Source organism: Eutrigla gurnardus, assembly GCF_963514095.1.
Source record: "Eutrigla gurnardus genome assembly, chromosome: 23".
Taxonomy (NCBI): Eukaryota; Metazoa; Chordata; class Actinopteri; order Perciformes; family Triglidae; genus Eutrigla; species Eutrigla gurnardus.
This window is the reverse complement of record NC_139934.1, coordinates 939,420-966,963: the sequence shown is the minus strand read 5'-3', so window position 1 is coordinate 966,963 and position 27,544 is coordinate 939,420. Positions and strand designations below refer to the sequence as shown.

Genomic DNA, 27,544 nt, shown 5'->3' with positions numbered 1-27,544 from the left:
GTGTTCTCTTCAGGGATGAATCTCGGTTTACATTGTTCAGGGCAGATGGCAGACAGCGTGTGTGGCGTCGTGTGGGTGAGCGCTTTGCTGATGTCAATGTTGTGGATCGAGTGGCCCATGGTGGTGGTGGGGTTATGGTATGGGCAGGCATCTGTTATGGACGAAGAACACAGGTGCATTTTATTGATGGCATTTTGAATGCACAGAGATACCGTGATGAGATCCTGAGGCCCATTGTTGTGCCATACATCCATGAACATCACCTCATGTTTCAGCAAGATAATGCACGGCCCCATGTTGCAAGGATCTGTACACAATTCTTGGAAGCTGAAAATGTCCCAGTTCTTGCATGGCCAGCATACTCACCGGACATGTCACCCATTGAGCATGTTTGGGATGTGCTTGACCGGCGTATACGACCGCGTGTACCAGTTCCCACTAATATTCAGCAACTTCGCACAGCCATTGAAGAGGAGTGGACCAACATTCCACAGGCCACAATTGACAATCTGATAAACTCTATGCGAAGAAGATGTGTTGCACTGCATGAGGCAAATGGTGGTCACACCAGATACTGACTGGTTCTGAGTCCCCAGACCCCCAATAAAGCAAAAAAATGCACATTTCAGGGTGGCCTTTAATTGTGGACAGTCTAAGGCACACCTGTGCACTAATCATGATGCCAGATCAGCATCTTGATGTGGCACACCTGTGAGGTGGGATGGATTATCTCAGCAAAGCAGAAGTGCTCACTATCACACATTTAGACTGATTTGTGAACAATGTTTGAGAGAAATGGTAATATTGTGTATCTGGAATGAATTTTAGATCTTTAAGTCCATCTCATGAAAAATGGGAGCAAAAACAAAAGTGTTGCGTTTATATTTTTGTTGAGTGTATATTATAGTGTGCAATGCATTGTGCATTGTTATATTGTGATATAGTGACATATATCTTATAATGACTCAGCATCTTCACACAATCCAAATAAATGGATTTAATACACTAATTTAAACATCATACAAAAGGAGACTTTAACCCACAGAACTCTGTTTGTTCTGAGCAGAAAGTCGCGATAAGAGGTCGACATGTTCCGGCGGTTGGTCTCCGTTCCGAGGGCGCTGTTTCCTCTACTTTCCAAAACCCTTGAGTTGGGCTCGAGCTGAGGTAACGCTGCTGTCTCTGATTCAAGACACAAGTCCAGTTTGTCTGCATAAACGCTGACTCGGTGTTGCCCTTCTCACCGTAGAAAAACTGCCAGTCCCTGGGTGGAAACCTTGCATCTATTCACAACGTCCTGGAGTACCACGAGATTCAGAGGCTGATAATGAGCGCCAGTCATCAGCAAGATCACACATGGGTTGGAGGTTCCGATGCACAACAGGTATCTTATACACTCTTAGAAATAAAAGTGCTAAGTAGAAGCATATAAGGTTCTTCGGCTTGTCCTCATAGGATAACCCCTTTTGGCTCCAGGTAGAACCTTTTATAAAGGTTCCACCTGGAACCCTTTTGGAAGGTTTTACCGAGAACCCAACATAAAGGGTTATACCTAGAACTGTGTGTGTAAGGTTCCACCCAGAAGCCCCCATGAGAGGTTCTACAAAGAACCCACGCAGGGAGTTCCACTAAGAACCCTTTCATATTTCAAGGGTTTCATCTAGAACCTGCACAGGGAGTTCCACTAAGAACCCTTTCATTTTTCAAGGGTTCGGCTAGAACCCACACAGGGAGTTCCACTAAGAACCCTTTCATATTTCAAGGGTTTCATCTAGAACCTGCACAGGGAGTTCCACTAAGAACCCTTTCATATTTCAAGGGTTTCATCTAGAACCCACACAAGGAGTTCCACTAAGAACCCTTTCATATTTCAAGGGTTTCATCTAGAACCCACACAGGGAGTTCCACTAAGAACCCTTTCGTTTTTCAAGGGTTGCCCAATTAGCTCAGGGCAACTGAGCTAATTGTCTGGAAGTGCAATCAGCAGAAGAAAATCTACATTTTTAAACGTTATGAGTGATGTAGAAATGCCAATATAGAATTAAAATATGTTCTATAAATATATGAATCTGTAAACAATTATTATTTTAATATCTTAGCATTGTTTACATACATCATAACAAAGTACTGTTATAAATGGCACGATAGGCTTTACGACACGATTATAGGCCCAGTTTAATAAGCAACACAACTTTATACGATGTGTAATAGGGGGTCCCTCCACTGTGTCACTATAAGATAATTGGTCCTGAAAAACACTGACGACCTCTGTATTAGGAGGTTAATTCTGCCCTCTCCTCGTCTCCTCATGCATTGAAAGTAAAACCTTGTGCTAGAAAGCAGAACTGCTGCACAGCGCTCATTTCCTCAGTGAGTCAAAACCGCACAGATTTAGGAAGAGCTAAAAGTAGTGTCGAAGTTAAGTTGACTGGCCCTTCACTTCCGAGTTGTGTAGGAGGAACTCAAATGCAGACAACCAGGCAAATAGTTGAGTGATTTGTTGTTCAAATGATGAGTTTACAGCTGAGGGTTTAGACAGAAGCAGGCAACCACTTTTTGTAGTGTTGCTAAACATTTATAATGTGGGAGGTACATTCATCATTTGAAATTATGTGAAACGCCATTTGTTGTGATTGTAGTTTTATTTTATTTATTTTTTTAGTCGCAGCTACAGAAAACAAGAGACAGAACTGTGTTCCCTTAATGATCCATGTATATTTGCACTTTTATGTTTTGATATGCTTTGCTGGTGTGAATATTGACATTTCTTCACAAATTTATGAGAGAAAACAAATCAGCATTTCATGATTCACTGATATGTTTGACCTTGGAGTTGAGGTGGATAGGGACATCAAGGACACTAAGAAAAGCATTGGGGAGAAAGTCTGACCCACCGGTCACTTCGTCGTACCTTAAAACAAAAATAAAAATACTCTTATTGAATGCATTCTTGTCCATAGCCTGTGCTTTAGCAACATGTTAGCATATTTAAATAAGTAGATAATAATGCAAAGTGGGGAGCAACCTGCAATCATTTGTGTCTATTGTGATTTGGTCTGAGGCTGCTAATATCAGAATGAAGGCTGGATTCATATCTGAAAGCTTTGGTGAAAACCAAAGCAGAGCTAAGGTGATAATAGTGGATGTAAGGTTAATGAAGTTTAAGGAAGACTCATTTACAATTGCATGCTGGAGGAGTTTTGCTGTTCGTTGAAGTCAAAATGTACCTTGTCACTACATATAAAGCCAGTCAATTACTAAGTCTTTTAGTTCTAATGATTAAAATTGACCAGTGTCTTCTATAAGTCATTGTACAGTTGATGGATTGAGTGGGAAACAAAATTTTGAATACAAAATGTATAACACTGAGTCATCTGCAAAGAAGTATCTTAGATTTATCATTTGGTTTGATTTCCAACCACATTTTCCTGGGTAGAGGTTTTATCGCTTTTTAAGTCTACTGTGCAAACAACGGTTTCCCATCTCGACTACTTGACAGTGTGGGATGTAGGGCCTTACTTCACGTTGTCATTGATGTCACTCTGGTCATAGATCATCTCAGTCAGCGCAGTGTACATAAGACTCTGCTCATTAAGCAGGTCTCCAATCATCCTCACTGCTTCTTGACTCAGACCTCCTTCTTCAATCAGATACTCCTGTGAAATAAACAAATTGCTGCATCCACAAAGAATGAAACATTGGAAATGGTGAGGGCTGTCACTAAGGAGCTTCACCCGCAGTGATATTAACGGGCTCAAGCGCAATGTGCGTTATTATTCCAATTTTTTTCTTCTGGAAGTCTTCATTGCATGATACTGCAATATTGTGGTTATCCCTAGAAATGGCACACCCTATGTATATTTGTAATGTATTAAAATGCCTGTAGTAAGTTTACATAATTCAGTTTTTTAATTGTATATTTCTTGACATTACATCATGTTTTACCTTCACAGAATATTGGTCATATTTTCTCAGCGCAGCTTTGCAGCCATGCTTCTGCACTTCATCTTTCACCTACAAAAAAGAAAAAAGAAAAAAATGTAACTTGAATGCAATTGAATCATCCACTTATCTATTCAACCTCACTGGTGTAACCAAACTTGGACTTCTACGATGGATAATTAGGGCCACGGTGCAATCGCACCGAGCACTGGCCCCTACAGCACTGGCCCCTACAGCTATGAAATAGGACCAGTGCTCGGGGCAGTTTCGATGTGAGCGTGGCAAGCTTTTGTTTCGGAGCGACCGCAAAGCCGGAATGGAGCGATAGTGAGAGGCAGAGAGAGGCTTAAAGACAGTTACACACACGCACCAAGGGCCGTTGCTATGGTGACAGCACTCTGGAGCTCTAATCTTCATAACTGACAGCAGGTGTGCTCTGATTGGTGGACAGGAATGTACTAAAAACTACATTTAGTAGTGGGAAATGTAATTTTTTTTAGTCAAACGTCTTCAGCTCAGCCATACTTTCACCCAGGCTGTATTCGAAACCGCATACTATACTGCTAGTACGTACTGATTTGGCCAAAATGTAGTATGCAGTATGCAGTATGCAAACAAAAGCAAAATCTGCAGTATGCGAAAAGTTCCCGGATGTCGTACTGATTCGGAGAATATTTCCAGTATGCATCCGACCAGTCTACTCTGCCTACTCTTTCCCACAATGCAATGCGCTGGAGCCTGGATCATTTGGGTAAACTAACCGCACATTGGGGATCTAAACGGTTACTTTCTCGCATGAAAAAATATTAAAATTTAATAAAGTGACATAATAACAGCGCTACAGCGGGAAATAAAACAGCTTTGCGCCTGTGTTACAACTACCGCTGCCGGTCGCCACGAAATGCATTCTGGGAAACTTGCATACTGCATACTGCGGTGTGAACGGCGTCGGTCTGCTGAAGTAGCATACTGAATCCCACATTCAGTACGCAGTATAGGCTACAGTATATACTAACGCAGTATGTAGTAGGCAGTACGGTGGTATGCGGTTTCAAATACAGCCCTAGAAACTCCATTTAAACTTTAAAATGGAGACACGAGTGGTGTGCTCTGATTGGTGGACAGGAATGTACTAAAAACTACATTTAGTAGTGGGAAATGTAGTTTTTTTAGTCAAACGTCTTCTGCTCGGGCAGACTTTCACCTAGAAACTCCATTTAAACTTTAAAATGGAGACACAAGTGGTGTGCTCTGATTGGTGGACAGGAATGTACTAAAAACTACATTTAGTAATGGGAAATGTCGTTTTTTTAGTCAAACGACTTCAGCTCAGCCATACTTTCACCTAGAAACTCCATTTAAACTTTAAAATGGAGAGACGAGTGGTGTGCTCTGATTGGTGGACAGGAATGTACTAAAAACTACATTTAGTAGTGGGAAATGTAGTTTTTTTAGTCAAACGTCTTCTGCTCGGGCAGACTTTCACCTAGAAACTCCATTTAAACTTTAAAATGGAGAGACGAGTGGTGTGCTCTGATTGGTGGACAGGAATGTACTAAAAACTACATTTAGTAGTGGGAAATGTAGTTTTTTTTAGTCAAACGTCTTCTGCTCGGGCAGACTTTCACCTAGAAACTCCATTTAAACTTTAAAATGGAGAGACGAGTGGTGTGCTCTGATTGGTGGACAGGAATGTACTAAAAACTACATTTAGTAGTGGGAAATGTAGTTTTTTTAGTCAAACGTCTTCTGCTCGGGCAGACTTTCACCTAGAAACTCCATTTAAACTTTAAAATGGAGAGACGAGTGGTGTGCTCTGATTGGTGGACAGGAATGTACTAAAAACTACATTTACTAGTGGGAAATGTAGTTTTTTTAGTCAAACGTCTTCTGCTCGGGCAGACTTTCACCTAGAAACTCCATTTAAACTTTAAAATGGAGAGACGAGTGGTGTGCTCTGATTGGTGGACAGGAATGTACTAAAAACTACATTTAGTAGTGGGAAATGTAGTTTTTTTTAGTCAAACGTCTTCAGCTCAGCCATACTTTCACCTAGAAACTCCATTTAAACTTTAAAATGGAGATACGAGTGGTGGGCTCTGATTGGTGGACAGGAAGGAGCAGTCAGTGGGAAATGTAGTTTTTTTAGTCAATTTCTTCTGCTCAGTCATACTTTCACCTAGAAACTCCATTTAAACTTTAAAATGGAGACAAGAATGGTGGGCTCTGATTGGTGGACAGGAAGGAGCAGTCAGTGGGAAATGTAGTCTTAAAAAGTGCGAGAGAAACATACTTCTCCAATATCATAAACAACAACACTAATAAGGCGAAAACCCTATTTGCAACTGTTGACAGACTGACCAACCCCCCAACACAAATACCAGCTAAACTCCACTCCACGCAGAAATGCAATGAGTTTGCATTCTTTTATACTAATAAAATTGAAGGCATCAGACGCGCCATCAATATCTCAAACAAAAAAGTTGGATCACCACCCTGTTCAGGCAAAAGTAACACAGCAATGATGGCAAGCTTTAATGCCATAGACTCTAAAACTCTAGTGGAAACGGTGACAAATCTAAAATCATCCACCTGCTGCCTTGATGCTTTACCTACCAACTTTTTTAAGAATGTTTTTGACTGCCTATCAATAGACGTATTGCAAATAGTTAATAACTCCATTCAATCAGGCAATTTCCCAAAGGCCTTCAAAACTGCAGTCATTAAACCTCTTCTAAAAAAGCGGAGCCTAGATGCCTCTATTATCAACAACTACAGACCAATTTCAAATCTACCCTTCATAAGTAAAATAATTGAGAAAGTTGTCCTCCAACAACTAAATCACTTCCTGGCTTCAACTGGCTGCCACAACAACTTCCAGTCAGGATTTCGACCTTTTCATAGCACCGAGACGGCCCTTATTAAAGTTGTAAATGACATCCGTCTTAACACAGACTCTGGCAAAACTTCAATATTAATGCTATTAGACCTCAGTGCTGCATTTGACACTGTCGACCACTCAATACTCTTGGACAGGTTGGAAAACTGGGTGGGGCTCTCAGGCACAGTCTTAAGCTGGTTCAAGTCATATCTACAAGATAGGAACTATTTTGTTTCCATTGGCGACTTTGTATCAGAACCTACCAATGTAACGTGTGGAGTCCCCCAAGGTTCAATCTTGGGGCCAACTTTATTCAACATCTACATGCTCCCACTAGGACAAATCATGCAAAATAATAACATTGACCACCATTGCTATGCCGATGACACCCAAATCTATGTAGCACTATCACCAAACGACTATCGCCCCATAGATCTTCTGTGCCAGTGCATTGAGCAAGTCAAAGACTGGATGTGCCAAAACTTCCTACAACTAAATGAGGACAAAACTGAGATAATTGTTTTTGGTGCTAAAAAAGAAAGGTTTAAAGTAATTCAACACCTTCACTCTCTGTCCCTGAAAACCTCAAACAAAGCCAGAAATCTTGGGGTTATTATGGATTCTGATTTACATTTCGACAGTCACGTTAAATCAGTAACAAAATCAGCCTACTATCACCTAAAAAATGTAGCAAGACTTAGAGGGCTCATGTCAGCTCAAGACTTAGAAAAACTTGTACATGCCTTTATTACTAGTAGGCTAGACTACTGTAATGGTCTCCTTGCAGGTCTTCCGAAAAAAACTGTCAGGCAGCTACAGCTTGTTCAGAACGCTGCTGCTAGAGTTCTTACAAAGACCAAAAAATGTGAGCACATTACACCAATTCTTAAATCCTTACATTGGCTCCCTGTATGTCAGAGGATTGATTTCAAAATCCTCCTGCTCACATATAAATCACTACATGGTCTAGGACCGAAGTATATCACTGATATGCTCCCACTACATAAGACTTCTAGACCACTAAGATCTTCTGAGACCAATCTGTTAGTGATTCCCAGAGTAAACAACAATCACGGGAGAGCATCATTTAGTCACTATGCAACAAATGGCTGGAATAAACTTCCTGAAGATGTAAGACTTGCCCCAACTCTGACCACTTTTAAAACTAGACTGAAAACTTTTATGTTCACCATAGCTTTCTGCTAAATCTTTTAATGTCTGCACTGTTTTTAATTATTGCAAATATGGTTTTATTCTCCTTTCTTTCTGTAATGCATTTTTAAATTTTATTATTTTATTTTAATTCTTCTATTTTTTTTCTTCTCACTTTGTTTTATGATGTGAAGCACTTTGAGTCTGCCTTGTGTATGAAATGTGCTATACAAATAAAGTTGCCTTGCCTTGCCTTGCCTTTTTTTAGTCAAACGTCTTCTGCTCAGTCATACTTTCACCTAGAAACCCCATTTAAACTTTAAAATGGAGACACGAGTGGTGGGCTCTGATTGGTGGACAGGAAGGAGCAGTCGGTGGGAAATGTAGTTTTTTTAGTCAAACGTCTTCTGCTCAGTCATACTTTCACCTAGAAACTCCATTTAAACTTTAAAATGGAGACACGAGTGGTGTGCTCTGATTGGTGGACAGTTTTTGAAGTACATCACAATACTCAAAACGGACTACTCTGACAGCTCAGTCAGCAAGCAGTCTCTGTATTTGCCTCTAAAACAACTCCGTCTCGTTTGAAATCTCGAAGAATCTCATCGTAATGTATATACACTCCGGCAGTAGCCCCCGTGGCCCTTTCAAAATTTCCCGGCGGGGGAATTTTCTAGTTATATTTACTGTCCTGCATGACATCATTCCAAGGATGTGAATTTGTGCACATTTTCCAGCCCTCGTTCCTTTCCTCCGTCTTACGTACTTTCTGCAAAGCTTGTTGTAGCAGCTCGTTGGCTGACTTCCCTCTCACCGTGTACGTCCTCTTCAGCAACCCATTGATATTGATACTGTTTCCTGAAAATACTCACCTGTTCCATTTTGCCTCACGCAGATGCATCTCAATCATTATGTTTCTTTCCTTTTTGGTGACAGGTGTCATGATCTGTGTTTTTGTCATGTTCTGTTTCATTGGTTTTGATTTCCTGTTTTATTTTGCCCTCAGTGTCATTTCCTGTCTCGTACTTCCTGGTCCTTGTTGTTTCCGCTGTCTTGACTCCCCCACCCTCTCGTGTTGATTACCATGCCTGCCCTGATGTGTTTCACCTGTTCCTCGTCAGCTCCCTGCCTCCCTGTGTATATAGTCTGTGTGTTTCCCCTGTCTCATGGTTGGTTCATTGTTGCTGTCGATGTTGCTGTTGCTATCGCATATGTTATTGTCTATGGAGCTAGAACAGTCTCATAATTCATAAATGCACACAGAAATTCATAAATGCACAAAAAAGATTTACAAATGTATTTGGGGATTTGTATATACATGTGACTCAAAACACAAATACATTTTCAATGCACACACAAATATGTTTCATTTCATATGTAAGTAAAAAATATTCACATATAAAAAACAAGATTCATAAACATATTTCCAATGCACACACAAATCTAAAAAAAAATCACAAATACATGAATGTTAAAGTATTTGCAATCTTCATCAAATACGCATTTGGGGCTTGTTACATTCATATATGAACTGTTGGACCTGTATTTACAAAGTGCTTTTCATTTGTAAACCTCCCTGCATTTGTGTGTGAAACTTTTGAGACTCCCCTGATGTGACTCTGATCCACAAATGCGTTTTTTCTAAGAGGAGGTTGTCTGTAGCCAATCAGATGTCTCCCTCCGTCTTGCCCCGAACGTGACAACAGGATGTAGTGGAAGAGAAAGTCCTGACTTTTTTTCCGCGTGACACCACTGAATCTCAGTTGATCATTGACATTCACTTTTACATTTTATATTTAATGCAATTTGAGGATCAAATACACAATGTCTGAGTATGTATGAAATAAAATATCTGATAAAATGACAGCTTCTTACCCTTTGAGGAGATTGAATGTCAAAATCTGCTGTTGGCCTCTTATATACATACATGTGCATTTTTTTTTTATTCATCAGCTTCTGGAAATGGCATGACTTTTCAATCATTGTGTAATCTTGGATTTATTTGTTACTTCAGACATACTTTCACTGCCATGTTTTTTTTTTTTATCTATGGTTAATCTTTAGAATAAGAGTTTTTTTGTTTTCTACAATGGCACATTAGGGATCACTGACAAAGTCATACATTTACAAGAAAATTGTCTGAGATTCCGAAATTATAAATATGCTTGAAAATACATCAGAAAATATAGCTTTTTCTTGAATCAAGGATCACTTTTTGGATCGAAATCATCACACCACAACATACGTGGAGGTGCAACAGTGTGGAACTTGGCTCATGTGGTTTACAACGTCTCTTCAAAGTACAGACCACAACTATTTCCACGTTGCTGAATCGGACTGCAAGGTATCAATCAATTAGTTCATCTCAGATGTGTCGTTTAGATAAACTGATCCTTTAGGGACAGAGCTTTAAAACCTGTTCTGTTGCTAACAGAAGCTAAAGTCGGTGTTGACAGAACAATAAGCAAATAGACATAATCTGCAGTGTTTCTACGTTGAGTGATAGTTGTGGAAAAATGAATCTGCCCAATAAAGATCAACAACCAGGATCAGCTTTTTCTCCGAGGTTTATTCCACTATTCTCATCTGCAGAAGAAAGCACTGTTCACCCCTGCCTTGTGATGCAAAGGTTCAGAATCAGCAGGAACGACCCTGAGTCCAACAACAATCTCCCTTTTAAGGAGGAGGAACCATGGACAAAGGACGGATCATGTCCTATCTTACAAAGACAAGATGTACAGGCAAGGTCAAGATTTACAGAACACAGGTGTCATAGTCCTGAAATTATCTTATGTCAATGTGGCACTCATGTTCATATCATCTACAAACAGGCATTCATTTTCATCATAGCATAACAGTCAGATGAGGAGATGCGGATCGACGTCTGGCCTGACAAATATTCTGATTATAAAGTACAAACATCCAAAATTCCCACTTTGCATTTCTATCATATTAGTTTGTAATTTTTTGCTGGAAATTGTATAAATCACCTCTTAATCATGCTTTAAACATAAGTGGGAAAACACTGTGAATTATCTAATAGTGACTATCGAATATTTTTAATGATTAAAATCGGGCTGGTCGGTTGATGACATGTTTCTGTGGTGTGACGAACTGATGTTTCTTATCACAGAACAAATACAAAGTGACGTGTACACCATGACCTTTTTTAAACTGATAGTAGTTAGTTATTATCACCAGTAACCTTTTTATTTTCATGCAATTCATCACAATATTGCGAACATAACACAGCATTAATGACAACTCAGCTGTCTGCTGCAGATGAACTTGGTGCCAGTAAGTAAGCTGTTGACCACAGAGTGTATTTCAAAGCTGCAGCAACTTTGTTCATGTTGAACCGTAAGACCATAATGAACTGACGCCTCTTAAAAATAGACACAGATGCTTTAGTTCAACAAAAAACTCAAGATGATGGAAACAGGATGTTGCCACATTAGTTTCACTTCACATACAGCCAACTCAGCCCAGCTCACTGAGATAACTTTTTGTACAGAAATATGGTAATATAGTAAACACACACTCAAAATCCTGGTGTTACTTTAGGAACGCGTTGTGAAGCTGCCAGCATGCCTTTAAAAGCTCTTCCTGCAGTCGGCTGTCACTCAGCAGCCTGTGAGACACATACGATACACATACAAAAATAAGATAAGGAATGGAAAACATTTTTATCAAACGAATAAGGCTAGAACATAAAGTAGTCCTTTTCCATGAAAAACTGGTTTCATTGAACAAGGTAATGAAACAAATTTTAACATTTTAAACTAAAAAGTTATGACTTTACTTAGGTTACATCTAGAAATATTGACTTCATACCCAAATAGATGTGAAAAATTTGTAATGAAAATCAAAGCAAATTGTAATGAAAGGAATCTTTCCAATCCATGCCACCCATCCAACGTGACATGAATAGAGTATGAAAATTACCTTCACGGTTGAATAGATCACATTCTCCATTAAACATTGGTTGGTACCTGCTGAGGGCTCTGCTTTGAAATAAAATGGAATTATGTCATTGTGTTGCAAACATTACGAGAACAATCATTTGAATAACTATTACAAAATTGTTGGTGTGTCTGATCTTGTTTTTGTCAAAGATCAGTTAACATTCAAATGGCTTTTTAATCTAAATGAGTCTCACCCAAGTGTTGAGCTTCACTCGGGCCCAAAGTGTAATAAACACAATTAAATGATTCATCCTCATCTGGAAGAAAGAGACTGTGTTAGTCAGCTTAGAGATAAATACATCAACAATCAGCAATGGTAAATATGCCAACCAATACCACTAAAGCTCATGAAATAAAACATTCCTTACACACATCCATAAACAAAATTCTTAAAATGATAAAATTGCAAAGAAATTTTGGACTTCCTGAAGTCTCTGGAATTCTTATACATTTTGGACCTCTCTTGTCCAGTGCTTCTTGGTCTTGTGAGGTACCCCAGGACTCTAGTCTGGTTCTCATTTAGCTTTTGTGGTTCTTTGATTGTTTGTTGTTGTGTGTTGTGTTTGATGTTTGTCAGTAGTTGGATTTTCTTATATTGCTTATTATGCAGATGAAACCACAATGTTTATATCCTAAATGCAATAACCTCACAAAGTTTGCTTGCTTGTATGATTGGGTTTGCAATAATCTCTCTCCTCTCCCATTATATAAACGTAAATATGCAGGTGAATTCTCAGGTTACGCCAGACCACCGTAAAATAGTCATATTTATGCCATTATGAGCATTGATGTGCATTGCAGTGCATTTCTAAACTATGATGAATTCTGAAGTTCTTATGTGTTTAAACACATACATACACCACGTAGCTATTACTTGCTGTGGTCTGCACTGCATAAATTACAATGTAAGGTGATGTACCTTTCTTCTTCCTTTTTTTTCTCTCAACAGCATGCATCACATTGTCCGCTTCAGCTGCACCGGCCTCTGCAGACGCTGGATGAATGATACATTTACGTAGCAGATATTACAGACACACCAATATAGCCATTATAGAAGCAAATATTTTCGAATCACGCAGTGAGGTTGCAGATTGCAGCAAACCGAAAATCCCTCTTCTCACTCAGCAAAATTGTGGCATCATAATAACACCACTTTAGGAGTAAAAGTAGTTAGACAGCTGTTGTTTTTGACCACTTGTAGCACAATAGATCTTTATTTCTACATCCTCATCCTGCACCTCTCCCCCTATTGTCCAAAACCGTAACCAAAAGTTGTGGCGAAAAACTCACTTTTTTTCAATAAAACACCATTTTGCTATGCAATGCACAATCAGGATTTGAAAGCATTGATTACACTTGGTTTTTGCCCCACACTCTTATAAGTGAAGCATTCTTTTTTTTATATTATTTATATTTTGCAAACACTGTTGTTGTCGACCAAGTTGATCTCACAAAATAACGTTTTCAGAGTAAAAGCACTCAAGATGCAGAGATTCCGATACGAGCACTTCTAGCAGCAAAGTTAGGAGTGAAATGAATCTGTACCTGTGCGGCAACAACCTTTGCCAAAGTGAAGTAGTCCGACTGCAAAGAGAAGAACCATCAAGAAAGCCGTGACAATGATCCACAGGATGGAAGTATAGCAGGCAGGACTTGTCTCTTTAGTGTAAAAGGAGCCAACAGTAGATATTTATATCACATTCAGGCACAATTATAACTATAATTTTGAAACATTGCTATGTTTTACCTCTGACATCCAGCCGGCTGACTGGTGATTCTCCACCACCAGAGACTCGACAACTGTACAGTCCTTCATCAGACTTAGAAACACTGTGGATGGTCATCACTCCTGGAGATATGGTCCTGATGATGCGGCCATCTTTATAGAAATCAACACTGAGGCTGGAGGAGGAAGAGGACTTGTTTCTGCAATGCAGAGTGACGGGGTCTCCCTCAACCACAGGGAGGACGGGACTCTCCAGGATCACCGAGCCAGCTGAAAAACATGTTTGGCCTTCAACGATGAGTTTATGTTAAAATCTTGCTTTCTTCATGCAAACGTACCAGTGATGGTAATGTTGATGCTGCTGCTTTGCTTCCCCCCTCTGGTCTCACACCAGTACTCGCCACTGTCTTCTGGAAAAGTATTGTTAATGATGCAAGAAGAACCTGTTGGCACCGGCCGTTTGGTGCCTCTACACAAGAGATCTTCCTCTTTGAGCCCCTCGCAGTGCAAAGCCAGAGGCTCATATTCAAAGAACTGCAGCCTGTTCCCGTCAACACGAAGAAACATTGAATCTGAAACAAAGAAAGACATGTGTTCCCTTTGTTCTGTGGAATATAGTTCTAAAGTTATGGAACCAAATGAATGCTAATTAATCTATTAACAAACAATAATGACGTGAGCTCCATTTTTGTTTCTATTATTCAAAAATGCTTCGTACACCTAAAAACACAACATTCTCCTACTTCCTTCTATTCACTGCAACAAACCACTACTTACCTACTCTCTGATGAGGTGCACACAGCAGGAACAGCACATTGATCACTGGAGGGTGAAGGAAAAAGAGCTCAACGTCACAGAGTGTATAACATCTATGTGCTTAATTGATTCTTAAATCTACAGTAGCTGATCTCTCATATCTGGTAGTCAAAAGTAAAAACTGAGCATCTTCAATCAATAAAAACAATGATAGAGACCTTACTCACACAGTCTGGCGCAGAGAGCTGTGACCTCCATGATGTCTCACCGTCGCCGTCCCAGCATCAGACGCTGGTGGTTTAGACCAAAAACTTCTCAGAGACGCAGCAACTGTCGCGGTAGAAACAGCCTCAGTGGTTAAGCTGATATCAATGGGTGGAGTCAAAGAACAAATCATTTGATGGGGAACTTCATTCTCAGAAGCAGTATTTCAAAATGATTAAAGTCCGAAAAGTGAGACCAAATGTTTATTGTTAAAAGAAATAATGGCATTTGTAGTGAGATTTTATGGCATTTTATTGGTTTCTTATCTTTTGTTCAATATAAGTTTTAATGGTGGTGGTGGTGATGCATTTGTCAGTGTCAGGTGAATCATGTTTCTCCCTCCTGGGTTTTGTGACGACATCAAGTTGCCTGGGTCAGAGGAGCAACACTGCCCTCTTCAGGTGTTAAAACATAATAGAAAAACAGCACCTTTGATGGGAGGGGGCTATATCGACAGACAATTCTTTACAATAATAAAAACTGGGACAAGATACATTAATTTGCTCAGAAACTGAAAACTGAATGTTTTCCTATACATATTACTACACCAGCAAGTGATTGCACGTTATTATAATAAAATATTTGGGCATTTTAACTTTGAAGATTCATTTATAATTAAACACAATTGGAAAAAAGTATAATGAATCAGAATTAACTGAGTTTTGTTCAATCTTTTTGAAGAAAACTTTATTCAGGAGTAAGTCAAGATCGATGCACGTGGTATGTTTTTTACCTGCTCACTGTTAATTTTTAGATATTGTTTTTAAACTAAAAATATTACCTAGCTAGCTTGACCTTCTGGGTTCTCATGTACTTACCCATTCTCTGTTCCCTCCTTGTGAGCTGATAATGGAAATTTAGAAATTTGCAAGTTGAAATCAACGCAAAATCGCAATGCATGACGTTCATGAAGCAGACAGTTAAAACCATACATTCATTCACCTCTTAAAATTCTCATGTGACATACCTCAGGCAGCGTTCTGACCCGCATCTCTGCTTTGGCAGCCGACAACCTTCACCATTGAGCCATCTAGGACATGTTTTTTTTTTACAAAAAAAATGTACCCGTCAAGCTAGCTAGCTTGCTAAGATAGCTTGACGGGTAAATTGTTGAAATCGAGGCGCAAGTTGAAATCAACGCAATATCACAACGCATGACGCTCGTGAAGCAGACAGTTGAAACCACGCATTCATTTACCTCTTACATTCCCGTGTGACATACCTCAGGCAGGGTTCAAAAACTGTTGGCAGCCTACGACCTTCACCATTGGGCCATCTAGGACGCCGTCTATCACCAGAATTGAAGCAAAGTTGACAAACTGAAGCCTGTTCTGGTCTTCTTTCAGACTGTTGTGTCGGTTCTTTAGGTAGTTCTCGGGTTCCTTAAGAGTATTTCAGTGCTCACTGAGGATCATACATTGATCCGCTGTCCTTTGGTCATCGAAGATGTCGTAAAGGTCACTGTGGAGGTTCAATTGGTCTCATGAAACCTGGACACATTGAAACCTGTTTTAATTCTCCTATGTGTGAGACTCCAGTCTTCTCTGAGAGTGCAGGTAGCTCAGTGGTCAAAGACAGAGGGTGCAGTCGAATAGTCTATTTTGCTTAGGAAGGTTCCTAACTGAAGAAGTGACCCGGAAGTAAACAAGTGGCCGCCATGATAAGAGCCGTTCGGATTCTCTAAATGCAAAGGAAAGGAGCTCCAATGCTTCCTTTAAGAGCTCCTTTAGCATAGGATGCAACAGACCTTCCTATGCCATAGGAAAGGAGATAACGCCGACTCACAATTCTTTGCGAGAGCAACATTTAAAGTGACGCTCACCTCAAAACAAAACAAACGATATGTGTATTTACATATTTAACGATGACTTTCATGCAGACATATAGTCATTGGAATAGTGTTGATAAATGTGTGGACAGTGATAATAATTGAATGGTATTTTTTTATTTATTTCAATCATGTTACAAACTTGACAAAACGGAAGTAAAACCACAAATGAAACGTAAATACAGCAAACGGTCAAACAAGGAGGAGCTGCTGGACCTGAAGCCGGTCAGTGAACCAGCTGCTTATAAAACCAACATGTGGAGAAGTGGACGATGCGCTTTTTGTAGTCCATTATTGTAGTTTCTCCAGCGCAGACGCACGTCAATCGCCGGTGCCGATCATCAGCTGTCAATCATCAGCGGCCGCGTTATAATGATGTAGCTTAGTGAAAGTCCGGTCGGATTCTCTGAGCACCGCGGTCGACTTTTCCTAAATCCTTTTGTGTTCTCCTATCGCCTTTCCTTAACCCCGTGACGTTTTCCCCAGAGGTCAAGGAATAGGAGTTAGGACCTTATTTTTTGACTATTCCACTGCACCCATAGCTTTGGGTTTGGAAGTCGTGGGTTCAACTCCCAGATGGCCATTTTTCTGTTTTGTGGACCTGCATTTTACATTTACATTTACATTTAGGTCATTTAGCAGACGCTTTTGTCCAAAGCGACTTACAATAAGTACATTTGTCAAAAGAAGGAAACAAAGAAACCACGACGTATCATTGCCGATGCAGTAAGAGCTAAAAATAGAATAAGTCGAGGTGAAGTCTGAACAGGTGAGTCTTGAGCCTTTTTCGGAAGATGGCAAATGACTCTGCTGTCCTGACATTAGTCGGGAGTTCGTTCCACCACTGAGGCGCCAGAACAGAGAAGAGTCTGGACTTTGCTGAGCGACATTTGTTTGATTTCAGCGATGGTGGTACCAGCCGGCCAGCTGAAGTAGAGGAGCGAAGTGCTCGCTTCGGGGCATGAGGTTTGACCAGTGTTTGAAGGTAGATGGGTGCCGTTCCATTGATGGCCCTGAAGACCAGTGTCATCGTCTTGAATTGGATGCGTGCTGCAACAGGGAGCCAGTGGAGGTCACGGAGGAGGGGGGTCACATGGGAGAATTTGGGTAGATTGAAGATGAGGCGTGCTGCAGCGTTCTGGATACGCTGCAATGGTTTAATCGCATAGGCCGGGAGTCCGGCCAGGAGAGAGTTGCAGTAGTCAAGGCGGGAGATGACCAGTGCTTGGACCAAGAGCTGTGTTGCATCCTTTGTGAGGAAGGTCCGAATCCTGCGGATGTTGTAGAGGGCAAATCTGCAGGATCGGGCCACAGCAGTGATGTTGGGGGTGCAGGATAGTTGGTCATCGAGGATTACACCCAGGTTCCTCGCAGTTGAGGAAGGAAATACTGTGATGCCCTCAACAGTGACCGACAGGTCCATGCGAGGGCAGTCTTTCCCTGGGATGAAGAGGAGTTCGGTTTTATTCAGGTTAAGCTTGAGGTGATGTGCAGTTGTCCAGACAGAGATGTCAGCCAGACAGTCCGAGATGCGAGTTGCAATGTGAGCGTCAGAGGACGGGGGTAAAGAGAGGAACAGCTGGGTGTCATCAGCGTAGCAATGGTAGGAGAATCCATGCGATGTGATAACAGAACCTAGTGATCTGGTGTATAGTGAGAACAGAAGCGGTCCTAATACTGAGCCTTGAGGGACACCCGTGTCCAGAGAACAGGGTTTGGACATAGAGCCATTCCATGTGACCTGAAAGGTGCGGTTTGTCAGGTATGATGTAAACCAGGTGAGAGCAGAGTCGGTTATGCCAAGTTCAGCCAGAGTGGAGAGGAGAATTTGGTGGTTGACTGTGTCGAATGCAGCAGATAGGTCAAGGAGAATGAGAACGGAGGAGTTGGATGATGTTTTGGCGTCTCGCAGGGACTCGGTCACCGTGAGGAGGGCCGTCTCAGTGGAGTGAGCAGTCCTGAATCCTGATTGATTAGGGTCTAGGAGGTTCTTCCGCAAGAGATAGGATGACAGTTGGTTGTAGGCAGCACGTTCCAAGGTTTTAGAGAGGAATGAAAGAAGAGATACAGGTCTGTAGTTTTGGATGTCAGTAGCGTCAAGGGTGGGTTTTTTCAGGAGAGGCTTCACGATAGCGGTCTTAAAATCCGCTGGAATGACACCTGAGGTGAGGGAGGGGTTGATCAGGGTGGTGAGGAATGGCAAGATGTCGTGTGAGATGTCCTGGAGAAGAGAGGAGGGAATCGGGTCAAGGGAGCAGGTGGTGGCACGGTTAGATGTAACAAGTGCGTGAACGTCTTCAGAGGTGAGGTGAGACCTGCAGAGTTGTTTCATAAAGTTACTCAGACGTGTTTACCTTATATATATATATATATATGCTATATATATATATGGGATTAATGAAGTCTTCTGATTCTGATTCTTCTGATTTCCACAGATATTAACGAGCAAATATAAATAAACGTGTCGGTGGTCGCAAACTACAAATCGCCTACAAATCGCCCCTAACAGGATGTACCGTTTTTTCTACGACTTCTTTGAGTTCAGAACGATCTGTTCGTGACAGGTCACAGTTTTGCGGTCGTACTCTGCAGCTGCGCAGGTATGTGGGTTACTTCATGGCCTTTGTGTCGGGGGGAAACTCCCATGCATGCGCAGAATCGTTAATCACACTTTATTTTGATTCATGTACCGGAAATATCTGACTTAATAACATTGCCAGTCTTCTAGTGCAACTAAACTATCAATAGAGCGTCAAGCTTCAACCGTTTATGTTCGCTATGCTATGTTTTCAAGACTCAGGAAACGAAAGTGAAAGTATAAATTGTGTTGTTATAATTTCGCTTTCATAATTAGTTGCATCACGGGGGGATATGATATGATGAAACATAATATGTGTAACTTACTAGTAGAACAATGTCAGTATATGTGATGTTCAGTTCAGGCCTTCAGATTGACTTCTTTAGTTGAAGCCTGTATACTTCCCTGTTGTTCCAAGTTTTTCAGATGCTTTTCCACACAGACAGAACCTTCACGGTTCTGGTTTTCCAGCTCCTCCTAACACATTCCTGTAGAGGTAACTTACCAACACACTCTCATGGCCACTCTTCATCAAACTGTCCCGAAATGTTAGTTATTTTTGTTTTGTGTCACCCGACAGGATTCATTTTTTCCTGTCAGGACGACATTAAGCATAAAAGGAAAAGCAACAAAACCACTGTCAACTATCAATAAAGTCCTTAGTGTTTTATGTGTTGGTTCTAAAACAATTACAAAGATCATCATTGATCGAGCACAATATTGTTCTTTTCATTTCATACAATTAAGAAAACTACGTCTTAAAAAATGATAAAAGATATAATCTATGCTATTAATGCTATGTCTTATTGGAGTTGGTATCATGTACTGATTTTAGGAACATTAAAGTAGACATTTGTCTTTCTAGGTCAGCCTCAGGTGATTGGATCATCTCAGCCAATAGTAGCAATGCTAGGTGATGACACCATTTTGCCATGTCACCTGGAACCTGCGGAGAGTGCTGTTGCCATGACGCTGGAGTGGGCCAGACATGACCTGGACCCCAGATTTGTCTATCTGTGGCGTTCTGGTCAAGAACTTGTGATTAAAAAACACAAAACCTTCGAGGGAAGAACGTCAATGTTTGTCAATGAGCTGAAGATCGGAAACATTTCACTGAAACTCTCCAAGGTGAAACTCACCGATCAGGGAAGATACAGATGTTTCATTCCAGGGCTGGGAAGAGATGCCTTTGTTCAGCTAGTTGTTGGTAAGTCCATTATGTATGGTGCATGGCTAATTTTATACGCCTCCAGAAAAGAATGTTGGTAGGATTAACATTTTTTAAACTCTAAAAGGCAAAGACAATGTATTCATTATATCATCTCTTACAAATGTAATGTGTAGAATTCAAGACAGACAGCCATCTTTCAGGATATTAATACATTTCAATTGGGTGAGTCTTCCTCTTCCACTAACACTTTGTTAACATGTTGGTCTTTGATTAGAAATGTTTTTGTGATACGTCAAAAACCAATGTTGTCATTGAAGCACTGCACCAATCATGTGTGTCTGATCTGATCAGGTGCACCTCATCCACCTTGAACTCCTCTGTGATAAGTCAAAACGTATCCATTTATTACCTATCACCATTGATACATCGTTCAAGCCTTGGACCAATCATGTCTGTCTGATCTGATCAGGTGCTGCCTCCTCAGCTGCTGTCAGCCTAGCAGGCATCAACAAGACCACCAATGGAGTCATGTTACAGTGTGAGTCCGAAGGCTGGTATCCAGAGCCCGAGCTGTTGTGGCTGGATGCTGAGGGGAACCTCCTCTCTGCTGGACCTCCAGAGACCCTCCGAGGTCCTGATGACCTCTATACTGTCAGCAGCAGAGTGACGGTTGACAAGAGAGACAAGAACGCCTTCACCTGTAGAGTCCAGCAGAAGTACACCAACCAGACCAGAGAGACCCACATCCATGTTCCAGGTAAACCACTCTTTTAGGGCACACTTACACAAGAGCCACTTGATCCGTACCGTGTCCAAGCCCGATCGTCCCCCCGCCCCGCCGGCCTGCAGTCACATTGCTCCAGTAGTTTCTGAGAAGCGTCGTCTTAAGACTCATCACAACAGGGAGCAACACATAGAACATGACTGCAACTTTACTGCACATATCTAGAGTAAACACTCAGGGCAGCATTTTTAAAAGCAGCATCGCACTATGTCTCGGTCCAGGTTCGCTCCGGTACCGCTCACACCACAAGTCTGAAGCATGACCTGTACCACGGCGAAGCATACCTCATCCAACCGAATCAGGGCCAAGGAGGTGCACCTATGGAGCACTGACACGAGTCAAACTAGCTTGGGCATGGTACGGGTTGCCTCGTGTGAGTGCGCCCTTAGTTTCACTGAGGTGCAGTTTTCTATGAATGTGGTGTTATTCTGTGTTTTATCATTTCAGATGAATTCTTTCAGCTCCAGTCTGCTGCTGCTTCCATTACTGGTTTGGCTGTTGGTTTGGCTGTTTGCATCGTATTTATTCTGATACTTCTCCTTGTTGTGTGGATGGGATGGAGACAAAACAGTAAGTCACATTAATAACAATGATTATCACAGGTGTAATGGGTAATAGTAATATAAATGATGGAAATAACATTTTGGTTGGGAATGTCTGTATTTTACAGATTTTGCTGTTTGATAAAACAATGTGATGGTTTGTCTACTTTTCCTGTTGTGTCTTATCGTTATAATCCCTTTTGTACCTCATTTAGACTGTGTCTCATATGCTGTGATTTCCTGAAATGTACATACATTTAACTCTCCTGCTTTTTCTTCTACACAGAGACCAAGAGACGCCACTCGGCTGGAACTGATGAAGAAGAAAAAAGGAAGAACCAATCTAAAACGAACAGGCCTGACGATCAGATTACTGTAGAAGCAGAGAGACTCATGACATCTGGAATACAAATGGAGGATTCGGAGGGAAACGTGCAAAAGGAGAAAAACTTTGTAAGTAAAGAGACGGGCTGTTTCCAGCAGATGGAGACAAAAACAAGAGCAGGAAAAGTAAAGTTTGATCTGAACAAGCAACAACGAGGAAAGAACAAGAGGGATGAGGATGAAAGTAAAGGAGAGTCTGTCTAATCTCTGTCCTCTCTCAGTTTCAGAAGATGACCTCAATGCAGCCTTTCTGGAAGCAGCAGAGGAGGGAGGAGGAGCTGCAGAGGTGGGAGCAGGAGCTGCAGAGGAGGGAGCAGGAGCTGCAGGAGGAGCAGAGGAGGAAAGAGGAGGAGAGGGAGGAGCAGCAGAGGAGAGAGGAGCAGCAGAACATGGAGGAGCAGCAGAGGAGGGAGGAAGTGGCGAAGGAGGTTCAGGAGCTGAAAGACCAGGTGGAGACGTTGCAGAATGAGGTCCGTCTTCACTTGATTTAGTTTTGAACTAACATTATTTACGTCATCCACGTTGTAGACGAGGTCAGAGACGTTTGTGTAGGTCAATAACAACATGAGGTCATTCCAAGACCAGATCCAAAGGGGACACAGACCAAATATGTCCAGTCAGACCGTCTTTTCTGGAAGTAAATATTAATAAATGAACTCTTGTGTGGTCTCTCTCCAGGTTGACACTAAACGAGCTGAGCTGCAGAAGATCAATGAAGAGGAGCTGAGCAGCGATAACGAGCTGCAGACCCCGAAGGAAGAGCTGGAGAAAAAGAAAAACTTTGTAAGTAAAGAGACGGGCTGTTCCCAGTAGATGGAGACAAAAACAAGAACAGTTAAAGTAAAGTTTGATCTGAACAAGTAACAACTAGGAAAGAACAAGAGCAAAGCAAATAATAAAACAAACGTGGACAAAGGAGGAAGGACAGAGAAAGACCACATGTATGAGAAGAGAAATGGGAGCGAAGAGACACAATTCAGAAATGTCAGGAGAGATTCAAATAACAGAAATATTAACCAGCAATGTCAGGAAATCATGTGGATGTGGTATCTTGATGAATAAAATCATTTCTTTTTTCATGTCCATCTAATCTCTGTCCTCTGTCAGCTTCAGAAACGTCCATTTCAGAAGAAGAAGGAGGAGCTGAAAAAGGAGCTGAAGGAGGCAAATCAAGAACTGGAGAAGACAAATAAAGAGCTGAAGGAGGCAAATCAAGAACTGAAGAAGACAAATAAAGAGCTGAAGCAGGCAAATCAAGAACTGGAGAAGACAAATAAAGAGCTGAAGGAGGCAAATGAAGAACTGGAGAAGACCAAGAGTCAACTGAAGATAAAGGATGAAGAGATCAGCAAGCTCAATAGAGAAGTAAACACACACCACTCAGATGTGGTATCTTGATGAATAAAATCATTTCTTTTTTCATGTCCATCTAATCTCTGTCCTCTGTCAGCTTCAGAAATTTACATCTAATAAGAAGAAGGAGGAGCTGAAAAAGGAGCTGAAGGAGGCAAATCAAGAACGGGAGAAGACAAATAAAGAGCTGAAGGAGGCAAATGAAGAACTGGAGAAGACCAAGAGTCAACTGAAGATGAAGGATGAAGAGATCAGCCAGCTCAATAGAGAAGTAAACACACACCACTCAGATCCACACACTGTCTGTCTGTTTGACTCACCAATGGATATGAGATCCCATTTGAAATATTATTGTTTAAAGCTCGTCAGAACGAAGAACAACCTTTTTTATTTTACAAAGTAGATCCTTTCCGACATTAATATCATGTGAACATTTACTTAATAAAATAAAATATGACTCTCTCCATCCTCTCGTCCTCCCAGTTAGTCCAGCAGCGCAGTGGAAACAAGGAGACTGAAAAAAACATGAAATAACCTGAAAACATTCATCTTTGAACAATATCTTCTTCATATGATATTGATTTGTTGTTGAGACCAACATGATCAAACTAACCATGAGAGAAAAAATAATAAAAGATAAAGATCAGATTTTTTTGGTCATTTGTTTTTACGTCGTCTTATTTGATTTAAGGATGAAATGTGCACTAAAAAAAGTCCCAAACATAATAAAAAGTCTCTCTTCATCTCTCTTTCCCTCCCAGCTGGAGAATCTTCGTGAAGAGGAGACCAAAATGGAGCAAGCTGAGCCAGAAGTGGAGAACCAGATGAAGGATCTGAATATCAAGGTACATTATTCACCTAAATCATTTTTTATTAGTTGATCTGTGTTTAAATCTCATTCTAAAAAATGTTAAGATGACAAAATATGAATTATAAATCCAATTTCATGTATTTCAGCCAGAGGATGACGGTTCTCAGCAGGACGACAGCAGCTCAACAACAGGACCTGGTATTGTCATTGAGGCCGACCAACGGCGCCAACATATTCGTCTCATAAACGAGTCCCATGAGGTAACGTGTAGAATATGTACAACAGTATATTAACCAGGTGTATGTCATGTAAACATTTCATTTCTAATCCCGGTGGATTCAGGTGGAACATTAACGAGTTAGAGCCGATCACACTCAGAAAAACATTGTTTTCCTACGTTACCGTTAAGGTTCAGGCACAAAGTGGCAACACACGAGAGGTTCGCTCCAGATGAACGTCATCTAGACATAAATATGGCAGCGACCTTGTTGTTTGGACCATAGACATCATTTCTGAAGCCTATGACAACACGTCTCATGGGATCAGGACCTCGGTCTGTCTTTGTCTCATCCTCCCTCTCACATCTCATTTCCATCCTGCAGAACCAACAACTGGAAGGCTGGAAGTTAGAAATGGAGGTCAACGGGAAAACCAGCGTTTACACATTTGAGAATTCAATCGAACTCAAGTCTGGAAAACCTGTCAATGTGAGTTGTTCTTGATTTCTCTATTTATGTTTACTATCATAATAATAATACATTATTACAATGTTTTTTTAATGTTTCTGCTTGCTAGTCTCTGATAGTCTTTGTATTTTACAGATATTCCATCCGGGTCCCCGTCTTTGTTCCACTGACCTGAAGTGGAAGGACTTGATCTGGAACCCTGAAGACACACTGAAGTTCACCCTCGTCAACGACACGGGCCACACCCGACATCAACTCAATACTAAAATAAAAAAGAAATAATTAGACAGGTATCATACTTTTGTGTTCTCTTAACTACCATCACTAACACCAGAATACTCGATGTTTCTTCTTCTGCTGAATTCAACATTTAAAAACAGGTTTTGTTTGAAATCTGGTGAAAAATATGTTTTTGGTTTTAATGCTGTATTTGAGTGGAAATTAATTCTTCAGTGTTGTAAAACATCTCTCTTCCTATATCAAATAATGACCTGAATTTTAAAATAAATAGTGCTGTCAAAATTAACGCGTTAATCTTTGCGTTAATTTTGAAATATTTAACACATACATTTTTTTTAACAAAATTAACGCAGCTTTTTTTTGTTTACTTCACGTGGCGGCTGACGTAAGACCTATGACGATGTGTGCCGCAAAGCCGTTAGTCATTCGTTTTTAACAGAGTTCAGCGTCAAATTTTGGCTGAGGCTGCGGCGTCAGCGGGGAGGGGGGGGTGGGTCATGGCGAGCATCGCCGAGCAGTTTTTTTTTTAACTATCCTGGTAATTTGTCTGCGTGAGAAACACTAGATGTGGCGTGTGCTGCTCTGTCCTCTGACGATGTAAACAGACTGGTCTGTCTCAGTAACGGGCTGAATGTAAAGGAGGACTAAGCTGACTTGCTGTTCTATGGAGTGAAAAGGATTTATCATTCTGACTTCACAGCAGAATATTCCCTTGTTCTTTTTTCCACATTTGCATGTTCTATTGTGGACCTTTTTGAAATGTTCTGTTAGTGCATATAAGAAATATGCCTTTTTCAAGCTGACAGTCAATTTTGATGGCCTTAATGGTTTCTTTGGAAATCTTTCGTTCACATGAGAGAATCTGTGCTTAAAGTTAAAAAAGCTGCTATTTAACAATTATATTATATATTTGAATTTAAATACTTCCTTTGTGTTGATTCTACATAAATTCCATCATTTTACATTTAAATATCCATTATAACATACTTTATTCTTAAGAAGAACGAAAGCGATTAATTGCGATTAATCACGGCAAATTGTGCGATTAATTAGTTAATTAATTTTAATCGATTGACAGCACTAATAATAAAATAAACTCACTGTCTAAATGTAAGCTAACTTCACCCAGTAACTTTGGCTTTGTATCTTTAGATGTGACATTATCATTCCAGCTTCACAGATCTTTGTTATGCCGTTTTATATGTAATGATATGAATGATATTTAATCCGAGTCAAATCAATGTTTTTTTTTATTTTTATCCTGTGAGATCCATCTTAACAAATTATCTAAAAAAGATGTAATTTTGTATTTATAGACAGATATTTTTACACTGTTTTTTTAAATATTTGTGCCGACCAACTTTTGAATGTAACAATTTTGCAGTCAATACTTCTGTGTATGTTTTGCATGAATACTAAAATAATAAAAACAATGAAAGTAAAACAGTATAACACTTGGTTGTGAAGAATCACTGTTCCGAACTGTTGTTGCATCGACGAAGATCATCATCATTTCAGATGGATCCTCCAGACATTGCTCATGCTTACTGTTGAAGGTTGGGAGGACGCCTTGAACGGCGTTACCGCGGTGATGCTTTTTCTTTATATAAGAGGAAGTGACGTTTCCAGTGAGTTGCTACAGTCCCAATGTGGTGGAACTTTGTACACCAGCCGAGCATGAAGACTTTAAATGTCTGATACGGTTATTAACGGATGAAAACTCAGGCACGGGACGACCAGTGACGTGGCGGTGGCCGGGTAGGGCGGCCGCGACACTGGCAGGCGGTCTTAGCACTCCCGACTTGCGTGTGTGCGAGGACCCGTACATCACTGCTTGCAGGGGTCTGGTTGATGGGTGCTAGGCTATGCTACCATTGTAGTTGCTCCATCATCACTCCAAATAAGGTCATCTAGACAAAAATACCTTAGAGACCTTGTGGTTTCTCCACAGTCTGGTCTGGTCTCTGGGCTGATGTGAGCTACTATCTAGACCTCTGGGGGTACACAGACAGTCTCTGGTTCCTCCTCATAGTCTGGTCTGGTCTCTGGGCTGATGTGAAGGTCTATATATCTAGAGCTCTGGGGGACCACAGACTTAGAGATTTACCTCAGAAAATATTTCTATATATTAAAAATGTCAACAGCATTTAAAGACCTAACAAAAAAGGGACAAAGAAAAGTGAATGAATTTTACATTTAGTTTATTTTGACACTGAATAACAAACAGGTTTAGACGTGGACACTCTTGTTGAGTTGTTGTTTTTGTTCCATCAATTTAATTACAAACCCACTTTTTTATCACTGTCAATGTCGCACTGAAACTATTAGATATAATGCAGACAAAACATAATTAGAATAGTACAATTAAGCCATTAACAGGAATCAATACTTGAAAGCAAGCCCTGTGATGGTTACCTGTCCAGGTGGGTGTCAGCTGGGATCGGCTTCAGCCCCCGTGACCCTGAATACAGGGTAGTGGTA

The 27,544-nt window shown here is 40.7% G+C and overlaps 2 protein-coding genes and 1 long non-coding RNA gene across 10 annotated transcripts; 1 reads left to right on the top strand and 2 right to left on the bottom strand.

The window, feature by feature from the left end:
* Positions 1–2,812: 2,812 nt before the first annotated feature.
* On the bottom strand, positions 2,813–4,014 carry LOC311009529. The gene is made up of 3 exons (XR_014596656.1): positions 3,946–4,014; positions 3,520–3,656; positions 2,813–2,911 (listed from the first exon to the last, which is right to left on the bottom strand). It is a non-coding gene; the product is annotated as an uncharacterized lncRNA (long non-coding RNA).
* A 6,572-nt stretch (positions 4,015–10,586) lies between these two features.
* LOC311009525 (high affinity immunoglobulin gamma Fc receptor I-like) lies at positions 10,587–14,964 on the bottom strand. 3 transcript variants are annotated; one of them, XM_084003760.1, is made up of 9 exons: positions 14,650–14,964; positions 14,444–14,488; positions 14,005–14,238; positions 13,688–13,936; positions 13,486–13,599; positions 12,860–12,934; positions 12,135–12,197; positions 11,921–11,982; positions 10,587–11,606 (listed from the first exon to the last, which is right to left on the bottom strand). In XM_084003760.1, the coding sequence occupies exons 1-9, from the start codon at positions 14,678–14,680 to the stop codon at positions 11,595–11,597; spliced, it is 885 nt and encodes a 294-aa protein (XP_083859886.1). In that variant the 5' UTR covers positions 14,681–14,964; the 3' UTR covers positions 10,587–11,594. The 3 variants fall into 3 exon arrangements, with proteins under 3 accessions (XP_083859886.1, XP_083859887.1, XP_083859888.1); XM_084003761.1 differs by having other exon boundaries at positions 11,921–11,979; XM_084003762.1 differs by having other exon boundaries at positions 14,641–14,963.
* A 4,135-nt stretch (positions 14,965–19,099) lies between these two features.
* Positions 19,100–26,515, top strand: LOC311009524 (uncharacterized protein). 6 transcript variants are annotated; one of them, XM_084003757.1, is made up of 14 exons: positions 19,100–19,588; positions 19,958–20,299; positions 20,437–20,485; positions 20,615–21,020; positions 21,495–21,617; positions 21,876–22,042; positions 22,195–22,443; positions 22,652–22,756; positions 23,081–23,338; positions 23,424–23,597; positions 24,088–24,171; positions 24,284–24,397; positions 24,740–24,844; positions 24,959–26,515. In XM_084003757.1, the coding sequence occupies exons 4-14, from the start codon at positions 20,792–20,794 to the stop codon at positions 25,103–25,105; spliced, it is 1,755 nt and encodes a 584-aa protein (XP_083859883.1). In that variant the 5' UTR covers positions 19,100–19,588; positions 19,958–20,299; positions 20,437–20,485; positions 20,615–20,791; the 3' UTR covers positions 25,106–26,515. The 6 variants fall into 6 exon arrangements, with proteins under 6 accessions (XP_083859883.1, XP_083859882.1, XP_083859880.1 ...); XM_084003756.1 differs by having other exon boundaries at positions 20,581–21,020; XM_084003754.1 differs by lacking the exon at positions 20,437–20,485 and having other exon boundaries at positions 20,733–21,020.
* Positions 26,516–27,544: the final 1,029 nt, after the last annotated feature.

What these genes read in the sequence shown, in the direction of transcription:
- LOC311009524 (XM_084003754.1), top strand. Translation starts at nt 19,519, where the DNA reads ATGCTTTTCCACACAGACAGAACCTTCACGGTTCTGGTTTTCCAGCTC. An exon ending in GACCCACATCCATGTTCCAG is followed by an intron (nt 21,021 to 21,494) that starts GTAAACCACTCT and finishes TTATCATTTCAG; the next exon opens with ATGAATTCTTTCAGCTCCAG. An exon ending in TGCAAAAGGAGAAAAACTTT is followed by an intron (nt 22,043 to 22,194) that starts GTAAGTAAAGAG and finishes GTCCTCTCTCAG; the next exon opens with TTTCAGAAGATGACCTCAAT.
- LOC311009525 (XM_084003760.1), bottom strand. Translation starts at nt 14,680, where the DNA reads ATGGAGGTCACAGCTCTCTGCGCCAGACTGT. An exon ending in TGCACCTCATCAGAGAGTAG is followed by an intron (nt 14,239 to 14,443) that starts GTAAGTAGTGGT and finishes TCTTTGTTTCAG; the next exon opens with ATTCAATGTTTCTTCGTGTT. An exon ending in AAAAAAAAGGAAGAAGAAAG is followed by an intron (nt 12,198 to 12,859) that starts GTACATCACCTT and finishes TCTTTCTTCCAG; the next exon opens with ATGAGGATGAATCATTTAAT.